The sequence below is a fragment of the Eumetopias jubatus genome, unplaced genomic scaffold, assembly GCF_037043125.1.
Source record: "Eumetopias jubatus isolate StellerSeaLion01/CBP00866 unplaced genomic scaffold, mEumJub1_p1.0 scaffold_11, whole genome shotgun sequence".
In the NCBI taxonomy this organism is placed as follows: domain Eukaryota; kingdom Metazoa; phylum Chordata; class Mammalia; order Carnivora; family Otariidae; genus Eumetopias; species Eumetopias jubatus.
In genome coordinates this window covers 25,611,290-25,627,500 of record NW_028274817.1, presented here as the reverse complement: position 1 = coordinate 25,627,500, position 16,211 = coordinate 25,611,290, and the positions used below count along the sequence as shown (strand labels likewise).

Sequence of the window (16,211 nt, the reverse complement as noted above, 5' to 3'; positions counted from 1 at the left end):
TGTTTATTTAGAAAAAAGGTTACACTGGTAGAATTCAGTAGATAAAAAAATTTTCTTTTAAAAATGTCACTGTGAAACTTTTCCAGACTAAAGTTCAGCAATACAAAGCTCCTGTAGCTGTAGAATTAAAACATAATTAACTTTCGGTTTTCCCACCCGATTTGTCTGACATAATTACAAGAAAAAATGGCAAGGGACAAGTGAGTGCTGGTACCTTTTTCTTTTTTAAACAGGTTTTAATGTTGTACACGTACTATATAAAATGATTCCTAAGCATTGCATAAGACACTGCTCCCACTTTGTTTTTAGTGACTAATATTAAAAACAAGCCATATAATAAATTAAAACTGAGTTTTAAAACGAGGTAAATTCAAAATGGTTCAATAATTGTTTATTTTCAGTTTCAAACAATAAAAAGGAAGCATTTCAGATTGGGGAAAAAAAAAACAAACAAAAAAACCCCAACTAAACCCAGGCAATATTTAGTTAACCTAAAGTGAAATTCTGTACACATGTAACCTTATTCGCTTGTTGGGAACTGTATGCAGCACATTGTGCTAAAAATATGGAACAGTTAACACTTTCAGCCATTTACTGAAAATAAACATGTAGAAACTAAGCAACAAGTTAAATACAGTAATGCACAACTCAACAATTTTAAGTTTTCGGCATGGAGCAATAAAGCAGATAACTGAATAACTTAAGAAGATGCAAATGGGCCCTCTTGATTCATAATTCTCGGCAATCTACTCAGGAAAATAAATTTCTGGTCACGGCTGAACAATTTCATTCCAATCTCACCTGAAAGAAACAAAGTGATTATATTGATAGATAAGAAAGGAAAAAGAGAAGGAAGGAGGCAGGGAGAAGAAAGGGAAGGGGGAATGGATGGAAAAAAGGGGCAGAGGGAGGCAAGGAGAAACAAAGGAGGGAAGGGAGGGAGGGAGGAAAGAAATGAAGGAGGAGGAAAGGAGGAAAACAAGAAGGAAGGAAAGAAGGAAGATTTACGAAACAAAGAAAAATCAATGAGTTCTGTCAATAACAAAGGCTTGAATTAATAAGTCCCCAGATAAGAATGAAATATTTGTGTATTTCTCATCATTTCCCCCTCTCAGAAACCATTAAAGATAGGCACACTATGAGAAGTTTAAAAAAAAAAGAACACTGAATATTTTGTTTGTGAGAGAGGGAGAAGTCAGGGGAGGGGAGAGAGGATAAAATTAAATAGAAACAAGAAAATATTCCACAGGGTCAAGCAATAGCTTGTCAAAAGTAAAGAGAACACAGAGCAATGAAAAGGAACCGATTTTACATGATCAACAAAAAAAAAAAGAGAAAAATGACATCACATTTTTCACAAGGACACGATTTTAATAGTGACTTATATTAAGATGCAATGTCTGCTAAATTATAAAAATTGCTTTAAAAATATATTGACTTAACTATACTCATTTCCTTTCCTTTATGTACTGACATTTTCAAATACTGCATATTGAAATAAATTCAAAACATGATCATTACAACATGTGGCAAATAACTTCATATCTGCCTAACATTGTTCTCATTCAAATTTTAAACTAATGCTTAAAGCATTAAACTTTATTGACGAAAATACTACATTCACATATTTCATAAAACCAGAGCTAGAAGGGCCTTGGAAAGTAATCACATTTGCATGAAATGCTGACAAATAATTTACACATTTCTATACAGCATTCTGTTCACACCATGTATAACCTTGACATTACCAATTATAATTGTGGATACACTAATGTTGAACTTACAATTTTAATACTTAAAAATCACTGTTCCTGTCCATCACTGATGAATGGATAAACAAAATGTGGTACACATTCATACAATGGAGCATTATTCAGTTATAAAAAGAAATGAAGTTCTGATACATGCTACAACATGGATGAGCCTTGAAAACATGATGCTAAGTGAAAGAAGCCAGACACAAAAGGCCACATATTGCATGATTCCATTTTTATGAAGTGTCCAAAACAGGCAAATCCATAGAGACAGAAAGTACATTAGCTGTTTCCAGGGGCGGGGAAGGGGAGAATTGGGAGTGACTGCTAACGGGTATGGGGTCTCTTCTGGGGATGATGGAAATGTTCTGGAATTAGTGGTGATGGCTACAACATAGTGAATATACTAAAAACCACTTTAAAATGCCAAATTTTATATGTTATGTAAATTTTATCTCAATTTTTTAAATTGCAAAAAAAAAAAGTGTTGCAATAAAGAGTAGCATGGTATCAGTATGGCCATAACTAGAAAAAGAAATGGGGGTCTCAATCATGATGATGTCACAGTAGGAGAATTACTGGGCAAGGGAACTTTTGCTGACATATTTAAGGGCACATTAAAGGATAAAACTGCTGTTGCCATTAAAACATGTAAAGATGATCTTTCCCAGGAACTGAAATTAAAATTTTTACAAGAAGCCAAAATCCTCAAGCAATATAATCATCCCGATATTGTCAAACTTATAGGAGTTCGCACACAAATACAGCCTATCTGTATCATTAAGGAACTGGTTCCAGGAGGCGATTTCCTCTCCTTTCTGAGAAAGAAGGATGAACTAAAACAGTTAGTGAAATTTTCATTAGATGCTGCTTCTGGATGGCGAATCTCGAGTAAAAATTGTATACACAGGGACCTTGCTGCAAGAAACTGCCTGGAGGTGAAAATAATGTTCTGAAAATCAGTGACTTTGGAATGTCTCGTCAAGAGGATGGTGGTGTGTATTCATCTTCTGACTTAAAGCAGATTCCCATTAAATGGACAGCACCAGAAGCTCTTAATTATGGGAGATATCGTTCTGACAGTGACGCATGGAGCTTTGGCATCCTCCTCTGGGAGACCTTCAGCTTAGGGGTCTGTCCATACCCTGGAATGACAAATCAGCAAGCACAAGAGCAAGTGGAAAGAAGATACTGGATGTCAGTCTCTCAGCAGTGTCCAGAGCGTATTTATCAATACAATGTTGAAGTGTTGGGATTACAAACTTGAAAACGGCCCCAAGTTCAGTGAACTTCAGAAAGAACTGCCATCAAGAAGAAAAGTCATATGGTGATGAAACAATGCCAAACTCAGCCTTCAGGACTCTTATCTTCCAGCAGAGTAATATTTTCTTCTCATTAACAATGCATTTATACCACATTACCTGGAACATTCTCCTAAGGTTATTGGTTTTTTTATTTTTTTAAAAATATGTGCCACTTTAATGTTTGTAAATAACAAAGCAGAGGCGCTAAATGCAAGAGTTAACACAGATCTACCTTTTTCACACCTAGGACTGCTGATGTTTTTCACAGGGTTTCTACTTCAGGCTGGGTCCAGAGCTGGCTGTCCTCCATCCTAGACATCTCTACTCTATCGGTGCTACTGACTGCACTGGTAATACTGTGTTTGCAGAAAGACAAGATTACCTTTGTAAACATCACTTTCTACTGGGTATTATCTGGCCAGGACATCCTGAGGTATTTTATTCCCTCCCCCCAACACCCCCAGAAATAGGCCCTGCTGTATTAGTAAGGTTGCAACTTCCCTAAGTTCCACCACACCCTCCTCCTGGGCATCAGAAAACTATGCATGAAATGCCCTCGAAGAGCATGCTCTCAGAGCTGAGGAGCTGGTTTTAAATGATGTTACTTTATAGAGAGTTGTGACAGCAAGAAGCAAGTCTGAATAGTAGAGTGGTCTTGAGAAAAGAACAGCTAGACTGGTGATCAAAGTAGAGAAGAAAGGCAAATATAAATTCAGCCTTCTTATCTAAGGTATGCCCTTATAAACACACACACACACACACACACAAATTTTATGATCAAATTCACCAAAAAGACCCTAAGAAATGTTTCAATAGTATACAGATTCCTCATAAAGGAGCCTGCTTGAGGGCAACAGAATTTTAGAGAAACTATAAAACACAGGCCCACAGAATTAATAAGATTGTTTTGGGTTAAGTGTCTTCACCTCAAAGGAGGCATCTGAGAATTTGGTTCACTTCATTTTCACCAGTTTCTGAAGCTGATTTATCAGGATTTTGTGATCCTATTTCACACACACACACACACACACACACACACACACACACACACACACAGTAGAAAGGCATATATGGATGAAGCTGACAGTTAAAAAGTCAAATGAACATTTATGAGGAAGAAGATATAGGAGAAAGACATAGGGACAGCCATCTTAATTCCACTTTACTCCTTCATTTACTCTCCTCATACTACTGCTACCTAGGAATTCATATCATAGCAAACATACTTCCTGAGATGTTCCATGTAGATAAATGTGACACAGAATTAAAACTGGAATTCTGTTGAACTGAATCTTAGCACACACAGGGGTGCCTCTTAGGATAAAAGCATGTATAAGGGATATTCACACTCAGGGGTAAATGTGGCATGGGAGTCCTTTTCTAGGCCTATGTCCCAATAAAAACAGCACAGCACCTACTGAATATTTGGTCTACCCTACGTGAGAAAAAGAAAATAGAAAATTCCTATTCTGTCCAACTTTTTGGTACCTATGAATATCAGTGCAAAGAATGCACATCCACTAAAGAGTATAAATGATGGTAATGAAGAGAAAAATAGTTTGTGTCTATCATTTCAATCTCCTAACAAAATTTTCGAACGCATTTAATGATTACCACATACAGACCAAAATGAAAGCATAATAAACCTGCCCTCAAAAATGTGTTGTAGCACACAAAGCAACCTCTTCTTAAACAGGATACTACCAAATGCTATAAAGTGAACCTTCTTTTGAGGGCAAAAAAAAGTCCAGTGCTCTTTCTCATCAATCCCAAAGAGATATACATAATACTTCTGCACATAGCTCTCCCTGTAGACTTAACAGAGTATCTGAAACACAGCAGGCAATAGAGAAAAATACCTGGTTGCTTGATTAGAAGGAAAGGATGAAGTCACTGTCTTCAACAAGATCACAATCTAAGGAGAGGGATATGTAACATACTCATATATTACACAGGAATCTATGACTAAGACTCTGGAGGCAAGCAGACATGCCCACACATAAGCAATGGGAAACCAAAAAAGAAACCTAACTGAACACTCCCCACTCCAACAAATATTACCAGGACCTAGGACTGTGCTTCACCATGGCGACACATTCCTAAAATAAACAATCTTTGAGCACTTAGGAGGTCAGTTCCTAAGTATGGACTGGAGAAAAAAGGCTCAGAACAGGAATTACAAAATCAATTGTTTACAGACGCTAGTATATAATGGAAATAAATGAAGTGGGGTGGGGACTGATTGAGGTAAACTATAAAAAAAAAAAAAAAGACCCACTCTCTATATAAGGGGGCGGGCAGCACCTAGGGGGCCCAGCTGATTGTTGCCATGCAGAAATCAGGACACAATGTTGCCAGATGTTCCAATTCTTCAAGAGAAACTGAAATTTGGATTTTATCATATCAATTAAAATAAGGTTAAATATTGTGTGAGGCCAAGGAAGTACATATAACAAGGCACAGTCTGCCCAAGGGCTAAGAATTTGCCCTTGGGCAGAGTGTGGTTTAAAGGATAAAAGAGTTAGGTTACACCTATGATACTGGAGGTGAGAGAAGAACCTGCAAAACAGATCAGGCCTCGTTGGAGTGGAGGATTAGAACAGGAATGTAGTATACTACAAATACAGATGGGTAGGATAGAGCTTAACTGCTAATATTCTTCAAAATCAAGAATCAAAGTCCAAGAAGACTGAGCTTCTCAAAGTCTGGGAGCAAGTCTCAGTATGGCATCTGGTTCACAAAAGGACTCTCAAAAGTTAGTTAACCCTGACACTCATGAACTGAGGCTCACACATATCAAATTAAAATTGAGAAGCTAAAGGAACCTGGTTCTAAGAAAAAATTTTTAATAGGCAGGAGTTTTTAGAGATTAAACTAGGGGAAAAAGTTAAAGGCAAAGCAACTAGTAGTGTTCAAGAGACTAAATCAAGGAAAGATAAGATGAATTTGGACAAAAACATTAGCAATAACAAGTAACAGAAGATACAGAGAACAAGGAGAAAGGATTTTACAACTAAAAATCATGAGATAGGAAAAGACGACAGAAGACTTCGGAAGCAATTTAATCTGGGTCACATTTACACATTGTATTTTCTTACCTCTAATGTGATCATTTTAATTTTCCTGAAATCAGGGTGATATTTACAAATCAATGTCATTTCCCTATCCACTCTGCTCAAAAAATAGTTCTAGAAACCAACAATGAATCTTAACAATTAATAACATCTTTGAATCATGGAAATGTGACATTATACAGCAGCTCTCTTTTCTGTAGAACATAAAATAACTAAAAAAGGGAGCAGAGAGCTGCAGATTTGAAGGAGCCTAAAGGTAAATGGTGCCAATCAGAAATGATGAGACTTCTAAAGGACAAGGAAGAACAAAAGAAAGACCTGACTAATCCTAGAATGTATCCAAATAGAAGGAGGCAGCCAGCACAGCCAGAAGAAGGACAAAATCAACCAGAGCCTCACAAAATTAAGAGTTTACCCAAGGAGAAAGTACAGGACATGGTTGTCAAGAAGAAAGTGAACAGGATGAACATCAAGCCAAATATATCTTAAAAGGACATCTGAACTGAGAAGGTTTGCTATAAGACCACCGACCTAACATCTAACACCCAAATCAGTCTTTTCATGCCTTTGGTCCTGAAAGCTTATAGAGAGAGGTAAAGTACAAAACCATGGCCTGTGTGAATAAGAACTCAAAGAAATCTGTAGTAAAACCTTCACATACCAAAGAACAATATTTAGGTACTGAGTAAAGAGAATATATATAAAATCACATTAAAGTGGTCAGTCACAAAGGTTGACCCATACCTAATGAAGAGATAAGTGGTAGGTTCTTTTGTTTTCTTTAATAAGGAGACCATGTGAAAGCAAGAAGTAAAAAGCAAAATGCCAAAAGAAAAGAGTAAAGTGAAGCATAAAAAAAGATGAGTTTATAGTTCGCTAGGGAAGACAGCTAGTTAGTTGTTGGGGCAGGGGATGACTACAACTGAGGAATGGGCAATCTTTCTAAAGGTTTTCAAGAAAATCTACTAAATTCTAAATGTTCTCTCATAACTCTCATTTAGCCTATTCTACTACTTAGATAACAAGGAGAGAATAACAAAGCAAGGCACACACCACTTGTTAGGATATTACCCAGCTGGCAAATTCAAGTCCCTGCTCTGCAGTCAAACTAAATGGGACAAAATCCATGCCCTAAAACTCATACCTTATACAGAACAGGCTCTCATACATTTCTGACTCTTAATTTAAACAACCGTAAACAGTCTTGGTTCTCTCTCTGGTTTCATAAAAGCAGCAGCAAATAATATTAGGGGGAGGGTAGAGACAGCAAGTATACTTGATATCATTGCAAGTATACTTGATATCATTAAGAAATGACAGCTATAATGGAAGCAAGAAAATGGGCTACAAAAGAGTTGACAACTTCAAATACGGCCATCTCAAACAATTAAATGTAGAGGGCAAATCATCCTACAAATCTCAATAATCCTAAAGTATCACCAAACAAGAGCTATTCAGATGATGATCTGAGTACTCAAAAAAGACTATCTTAAGTTCTGAACACTCTCTTCACTAAGACAGAGTAAACTACTGTTCACATACAATTTATTTAAGATGGTTAAACACTTTTTAAATCTCATACAAGGCATAATTACCTTGAAAACGTTGCATATTTTAAATTCCAGAACAAAAAGCACAGACCCTATTTTCTGGCCTTGCAAAACATGGGCTGTGGTAGAAAATGAGGCATAAAAACTTAGAACAAAAATTTCTGGATAACACATCTGCATGAAAAGGCAAAAAGAAGAACAGAGAACACTAAAGGGCAAGAAAACCTATGCTGTGAATACTGGCTCTGTCAGCTAATATCTCTGCTAGCCTCTTCAACTTAACCCCTCAGAGTCTCAGGTTCTTCACCTGTAAAGTACAGATACCAGCACCACCCACAAGGCTATAGGTACTTTAAAAAAAGGTGATTAATTATCCAGAGAAGTTGGGAATGAGTGGTGAAGAGAAAGCCAGATGTTCTTAAATACATCTTGGTGCTTAAAAAAAACAAAAACAAAAACAAAACTGCGTGGCTAATCAGCAAGCTTAAGATGAAAGCAGCTTAAAAGTAACTGTGAATCTTGTTTTGCATCTGTACCCAAAGACCTGGTCATTAGAGTTAGGTGCAAATTCAAGTTGCATCTTGCAAAATGTATCTAGTTTCTCCAACATTATCAGACCTCATTTCATATTTCTATCTTTAAATGAAAGGAGGTGAGAAAACACTCACCTTGATTGAAAGTCTTCATTATCTGTGCTTGTCCGAGGACTTATGAGTAGATGACAAATTAAGGGAAAACAACTTTGAAAAAAAAAAAGGAATGGTGTCTCAACTTTTTAGTGCAGTCCTTCAGCTTGCAGGCCTAATTGGCTCCGACCAGCCTGGTAGCCTCAACTTCTACCAGCTCTGCTCATCTGCTGCATCATCTTGCCCTTCTAATCCCCATGCCCCCAGCCCAAGGCACTCTGTTCCCTTTCTTCCTCTCAGTAGTAATACGACCAGAGAGAATCTAAATCCCTTGACGGCATAAAACAACCTCACAGTCACCACAGAAGTTAAAAAAAATATATATATATCAAGTCTCCCACTTCCACATTTCATACATTTGAGAGGGTTAACTGAAGAGACTATTTAAAAGCTAGTAAGCCCTTAAACTTTATTCAGACCACATACTACAAGGGTACAATTCTGAACATGACCAGTATCAAAGCTTTCCATTACACTGATTAAAAACTCCAATAAGATGAAAAGGATATTGTTTCTTCTCTTCCTTTCCTCCTGAACTGTCCCGTTTCTCTTTCTTTTCTATCTTTTCTTTATCATGCCTGGACTCCTATAAGGAATGGTGGAATTAGTTTGGGAAGGGAAAACCAAATATAAAAATCAGCTCAAAATCCCTTTTTATCACCCATCAGTCATACATTTTCTTCAAAAACGTATTTAATGATGCCAAAAGCACAAGCAACAAAAGAAAAAAATTGGACTTCATCAAAAACAAAAACTTTCATGCATCAAAGAACACTAGCAAGAAAGTGAAAATACAATGTACGGAATGGGGGAAAATATTTGCAAATCATACATCTCATACGGGTCTAGTTTCTAGACTATATAAAGAAGTCTTACAACGGAGCAACAAAAAGACAAACAATCCAATTTAAAAATGGCCACAGCATCTGAAGAGATTTCTCCAAAGAAGGTATACAAATGGCCAACAAACACATGAAAAGATGCTCAACATCATTAGTCATTAAGGAAATGCAAAATCAAAACCACAATGAGATACCACTTCACACCCACTAGGATGGCTATATTAAAAAAAAAAATTAATAATTAAAAAAAAACCCAGAAAATAACAAGCATTGGCAATGATGTAGAGAAATTGGCACCCTTGTACATTGCTGGTAAAACATAAGCTGATCAGCCACTGTGGAAAAGTTTGTCGGTTCCTCAAAAAGTTAAACATAGCATTACCATATAACCCAGAAATTCCACTCCTGGGTATACGCACAAGAGAACTAAAAACAGGTCTTCAAACAAACACTTCAAAGCAGCACACGAACATTCATAGCAGCACTATTCACAATAGCCAAAGGGAAACAACAAAAAAGTCCATCAACTGACAAATGGATGAACAAATGTGGTATATGCATACAATGGAATATTATTCAGCCATAAAAAGAAATGGAAGTACTGATACATGCTACAGCATGGAAGACTCTCAAAATATTATGCTAAGTGAAAGAAGTCAGACACAAAAGGCCACATTATTATTCAATTCCATTTACATAAAATATCCAAAACTGGTAAGCCCATAGAGACAGAAAGCAAATTAGTAGTTGACAGGGGCTAAAAGGAGAGGGAAATAGGGAATGACTGCTTAATGGGTATGGGGTTTCTCTTTGGGGTGATGAAAATGTTTTGGAACTTGATAGACATGATGATCGCAAAACATTGTAAATATACTAAATGCCATTGAATTGTACACTTTACAATGGTTATTTTTATGTTATGTGAATTTTACCTCAATTTAAAAAATACTTATTTAAAAGGAGCATCACTTTTAAAACATACAGAATTTTTTTAAGTAGGCTCCACACCCAGCATGGAGCCCAACGCAGGGCTTGAACTCATGACCCCGAGATCAAGAGCCAGAAGCTTAACTGACTGAGCCACCCAAGCACCCCAAAGCACAGAGAAATTTTAAAATGATTACCTTACAATTTTCCAAAACTGCTTTTAAGAACTATGACTATATGTACCATAATAATGCTTTTGAAACACTTTACACCTTAGTAATGACTTGCCTACTTTATGGCAGATGCATGAAATGTATTATAAATATCATCCATGAGTATCTAAGAAAATGCACATTATACTTAGTTTGAAAATCAAATACAAGTTGCAAACACGTAAGTTTATTAGGAGAAAATGTTATAAAAATGTTTAAAAATTACAATTAATAAAGACTTTATGACAATGTAATGATCAGGGAGAAAGAATACACATAACCATATTTTAATCTCATGAATGTAAAGAAACCAAAAACACTGTTGGCAAGGAGGAATAAAAGAAAACACAAAAAGAAAGGGTAAAGGGTAAAGCTCAATGAATAGAAGTAGGTGGGGGTGGAATGGAGAGAAAAGGAATTTCAGAGGTAAACTAATTCTACTCTTCCCATAATTTGGCACCCAACTGGCTGGAATTCCCCCCCAGATAACCTGCCCTCCCCCACTGCCTCCCCTTCCCACCCTCAAATAAGTAACCAAAGACTATTTGATTACCAAAAAAAACTCAGTATTTGCTAAATACTCAGAGTCAATTTTTCAAGAAAAAGCCTTTTGTTCCTTTGTTTCCCTAATTTACCTTTTTGCCACCGGAGGAGATTTTATCCATCTTTTCAGATTTAAAAGAATCGCCGCCTTTTTCTTTGCCTGAAGATTTTGACTTATTTTTTTCCTTGTCCTTCTCATTTGGATAAGGAGACTCACACGGACTTTCACTTTTGTGTTTTGAAACCCCCACTAAAAGTATAAAAGAGAATCATGAAAGCCTCTTCCAGTTCAGTTTGACAACAGCTTCAAAAGCATTAATAAATCTACCTACTTGTTCCATTTTCCTCTTTTCGCCTCTTGGCTAAGTCCGGCGGCACTTCACGGTCATTGTTTGAATGATCCTAGAACCAAGAATTGTGAACTACATTGATCAAGAGTTTATGTTTTTGTTTTAAAATATTACTTTTATACAAGGGTACAGCTAACTAGCATTGTAGAGTACTGGCAGTCGTTTTACATTGTAAAATGACATGAAAGACAAGCAGAGCTGGTAGACTGTTAGGCTGAAGATCCTTATTACTGTAGAAGATTCAATTCAAACACATTTTAGGGTGAAAATACCAGTTAAAACACCAAATAACAGCTTGCCATGCAACAAACTAGTACTTTAAAAAAGGCAACACACTACCATACATAATATAATGGCTTTCCAAACTAGTTTTTAAAAAATTACAAACCCTTTTCCGCTCTTTCCTGTCCTTTTCATCTTTTTTCTCTCTTTCTCTGGATCTTTCCCTCGACTTGTCCAAGTCTTTCTTGTCCATTTCTCTCTCCTTACTCTTGGACAGTGGTGGAGGAGTATGATTAATGTAGAGCTGTTAAATTAAGGCAATATTACTAAAGATTATTAGTTTTCCAGTATCAGCTTCATCTGCTTGATTGTTTATTTAATGAAAGACAATTGGTAGTTAGACCCAAAGTCAAAACTGGTCAGCTGTCTGGATTACAAGAGGTGAAATACAAGAGCATGGCACAAATTATGCAAAGACTTCAATTCTTGGCCTTACAAAAATTTTCATTTAAACTCAATCAGTTCATTCCTGTCTTAACTGAGACTCATGAGTAAATCTATAAGCTACAGTTCCTTTTATAACTCCATTGTGAAGATCTATAACCACCACTACAGGAGTCCATGTGAAAAATAATGACTGACTTTCTCTACTGTAAAAAAAAAAAAAAAAAAAGATACAAACCTCTACACAATCACAGAAATTTTAGTTTTACCATCCACTTACAAGGCAAGTAAGCCAAAGTATAAAATAAAACCTAGCCATGATTTTACTAAGTCTTTTCTGCCTCAGCATATACCATGCATACATTACCCTAAATTATTTTTATAAATGTAAAGGCTGCATATCCTCTACTTCTGAAAGCACTCCAATTTCTACCAAATAATCACAACAGACTGTGAAATTTGTCTCACTGGTTCTAAATAGCTCAGAAAACCATTTGGTCAGCTGAGGATGATAAAAAAAACTCAGAGACTGAAAAATGATGAACTGATGTCTGCCTATTGTTTCAAAAGGCCCACAGGCAATAAACAGCCAAAGATCAAGGATGTGCTACCTAAATAATTAAGAGACAACCTTAATAACTTATGCAAGTTGTAAATATGGAAATCTAGTATAAAAGAAAACATTAAGGAAGTTATCAGATACCTATCCTTACAGCATTTGTAACTGTGCTACAAGTTTATGTTCAATTTAAGACGTTACAAGTATTAGGCAGAATATGAAATATAACTCATTACATAACTACACAATCCTAGATATACCTTAGGAATGAAAACAATAGTGAGTCAAAAGTCAAATAGTTTTACATGAGGAAATCCTTTGTAGTCAAAGGAATACATCAAAAAAAGACCATCAGTTTGAAAATTAAAGAAACACTTTAACACCACCAAATATTTTCAATTCAGTTGGCTCAGAAATACTGCCATTAGCAATGCAGAAGTAGATTCTTTAAAATGTCAATGTTTAAAAGTTGATGATCAACTGAAATAGACAAAATTTTATTAATAACAAAGAGCAAGAGAATGAGAAACAGTCATAAAAGTGCTTGTCCGAATGGTACTCTTGCTGGGTTAATGCCCTATACAACACTTCAAGATTTTCTAATTGTGAGGTTTATTCATATCTTAAGTTAATATTACTTATGAAAATGATAGGACAAAAGAAATAATATATTCCTGCAATACTCAAAGAAGATTTCTCTAAGGGAAGTATTGCTTAATTCTCCTGATAAAAGAAAAAACGGGGGGGTTGTGATTACACGTAAGTACACACAAGCACACGCATGTACATACACACGCACACACACACACACTCCTCAAGAATGAAGTTTTTAATTGTGCCTAACTTGAATTCTGTATTGTAAGGACCTGAGAAACCTATATATTCTTACTTTAGAAATGTACCTAATTCTATTCATTCTTCCTACCCTTCTAAAAATAGTTCTGATCACAATACTCTTTTCCATAGTAGGATGCAGTCTCTCACTGCCTACGGAATAAAATGCATACTCCTTAGTACTTCCAAGCTCTTCACAATCTTTGCACAATTATATCCTACTATAGGGCAACCTAATGCACTCTATGCTTTGGCTACCACTGGCTCCCTAACACCCTGTCCTTCCCAGCAGTTCTCTTCACCAGAATGGTAGCTCACTTTATCTTAATCTCTTAAAATCCTACTAGTCTTCAAAGACAGCTCAAAAGCCATCAGCACTTTAATCGTCCCTCAACTCTGCAACTCACTTTCCAGTGAATTCCTGTTATTATTATATATTAACCTTTTCTTGTGAAAGGTATTCCCTATTAATTTCATGTCACTTATTCTTGTCCGTAACAGTTTCCAGTATGGCAGGGAAGCTAATGTGTCTTTTCTACTTTTACACACTTCCTACTGCCTTGTACACAACCAAGTACTAAATACATGTTTGCCAAACAAAATGAATGATTTGTTAAATTGATCTGCATATAGTGTTGATGGATTTTGCTTTTCATTTGCTTTTATTCTTTACATTGGGATCAACAGGTCCAAAAAACATGACTGATTTTCAAAATCTGTTAACACTGCTACACTGACTTTATCAAGGCTACCATATATAAAGATGGCCTCACTTGTAGGCTTCCCTTTGATTATAAATCCTTGTTTTAAGACGATGAACAGAATTAAAACCTGAATTCTGTTTTGAGTGGTCACTGCTGCCCTCCTCAATTACAGAGAAGCTTGGGTAAAGAAAATGCTTTTCACACTTTCATCAAATGTAGCTGCCAGGTTTGCTAGGTGAAAACACAAGTGACCAAACTGGAAATATGCCAATTGGAAGTTGGGGGTGGAAGGTAAACAGAAACAATTTGGATACTAAGCTAGATTTTTCTCCCTTTAACAAATCCCACTTGAAAAGCCAAATCCATGTATTACTTTTACCATGGATTAGAAGGTGAAAATAGTTAAGTAATTTAATAAAAAAGAGGATCCCAGGGAAAAAGCATAACTAAAAAAAGCACAGAAACAATTTTATATGTACAACTGACAAGAGAACACGAAAAATATACACACATCATTCAAATCCTCTAAAAAGTAAAAGCTACCCCAGAAACAGTGAGTTGATATAGATCGTCGATTTTAAAGATCAAAGTCCGGTAACGTTTTTTGGGGGTTTTTTTTTTTGTAAGACATTCATATGCTATTGAACTTTCCTAGACATATAAAAATGCAGACCAGTAATCTGTGGATGCTTTACCAAAGTCCAAAGGCATAAGAGTTCATTTCAAATAGTTATTGAACACCTAATCATATCACCAAGTTAACCATACTGAGCACTAAGGATCTGAAAAGTGGTATGAGTCACACGATTTTCACAAGTGCATTCAGATGCCATTTTCAAAAATTTCTGGTTGAATGTGGAATAAATCTACTGAACTTTAAATATCCAGAAAATCACTATCTTTTTTCAAAGGGGGATAGGGAGACTGACTTAAAGCACTATAATTTTAAAAACAAGGCAAACACACTAAAGGAGTTAGGAACCCATTTCGACTACTGCTGAAATGGGTGCAAAGAATCAAGGGACCATATATTTTTTTTGCAATTTTTTTTTCATTGTGGTAAGAATACTTGAGGAACCTTAATTTTAGTCCAAGTTTTGGTACTACTAACAAGTTATATGCCACTGGGAAAAGATCAAGAACTTTTTCAGTCTCTTATTTGTCCAAAAGACACTACCCTCCTGCCCTAACTACCTCACAGCACTGTTATGAGCATGAAATGAGATAACATATTTATCTCACATGTTTTATTTTCAAAAGGCTTTCACAAATTTAAGGAACCATAATTTTCATCATTGATGAGAAATTCCAGTTAACTATAACAGCAGGTTTCAAACTGCTTCAAAGTATGTTTCAGGAAATAAATACTCACAAGGTAACATTGTTAACCCATGAATTTAAAAATAGCCCACACAAGCCACTGATGGTTAAGACTGACATACATAATCCCAAACTGGTTATGAAAACCAACTGTATTGCAATACATATTTTAGCCAATAAAAAGTTTTACCTTAAAAGAAAGCATTCACACAGTACAGCTAATACTCTTTTGATTAATACAGTATACTCTAAAAACAATGCTACAATTTCAGGACAAAGGCATATTGGCTAACCTAAACTATTAAAAAATTAGTGCTTATTGCCCAATATCCACAGACATTTCATTATAAAGCTACAGATCTAAAAGCAGTTAGTAATGTCAACTAGCTTTGTTTCAAAATTTCATTTTGTATTGGTCCACCAGTAAGAGATAATACTTAGCAGATATAAGAGGAGGCAAAGTAGAAAATCAAAGTGAAAGAGGGTACAAATTTTATAATAAGTAGACAAAATAACATGAACAATGGACAATTCAACTACAATAATGAAGTGAACTCTGTAATAAGATACACAAACTGCACATTATTTTTAGAAGAATACTCAAGAAAGTAGAGTAATAGGCAAGAATTAATACTGACATGTAAACACGACCATCAAGTTGAGTATTCCCCTCCAAGAGAATGATTAGTTGACATTAACCAGATTTCTTGATAATTATGCTACAACTACCAAAAAGGTAGCTCAGCAGAGACAATAGAGTTTTATGGATTGAGATGGGCTCAGTTTTTAGAAAAGTATGTGAATGCATCAAATTTCTTTTCTGGTCTTTTGGGTTGTCTAAAAAAGTCAGAAAACAACCTAACGGATTTGTTTTGAGAAATTAAAT

At 35.7% G+C, this 16,211-nt stretch overlaps 1 protein-coding gene and 1 pseudogene across 13 annotated transcripts in view; one reads left to right on the top strand and one right to left on the bottom strand.

The window, feature by feature from the left end:
- Positions 1 to 16,211, bottom strand: part of THOC2 (THO complex subunit 2) — a 114,170-nt gene that overhangs the window by 14 nt on the left and 97,945 nt on the right. For 8 of the 13 annotated variants that reach the window (XM_028122704.2, XM_028122711.2, XM_028122707.2 and 5 more), the window contains exons 34-39: positions 11,631 to 11,768; positions 11,225 to 11,294; positions 10,985 to 11,142; positions 8,878 to 8,954; positions 8,351 to 8,396; positions 1 to 2,899 (exon numbers count right to left, since the gene is read on the bottom strand). The exon at positions 1 to 2,899 is cut by the window's left edge and continues 14 nt beyond it. In XM_028122704.2, the coding sequence (XP_027978505.1) occupies positions 8,369 to 8,396; positions 8,878 to 8,954; positions 10,985 to 11,142; positions 11,225 to 11,294; positions 11,631 to 11,768 (471 nt within the window). In that variant the 3' untranslated portion in view covers positions 1 to 2,899; positions 8,351 to 8,368. Of the gene's footprint in view, positions 3,056 to 8,350; positions 8,397 to 8,632; positions 8,955 to 10,984; positions 11,143 to 11,224; positions 11,295 to 11,630; positions 11,769 to 16,211 lie in introns of those variants that run through there. The other 5 variants (XM_028122705.2, XM_028122706.2, XM_088028658.1 and 2 more) reach the window with 5 other exon arrangements.
- On the top strand, positions 2,270 to 3,085 carry LOC114223718 (tyrosine-protein kinase Fer pseudogene; annotated as a pseudogene).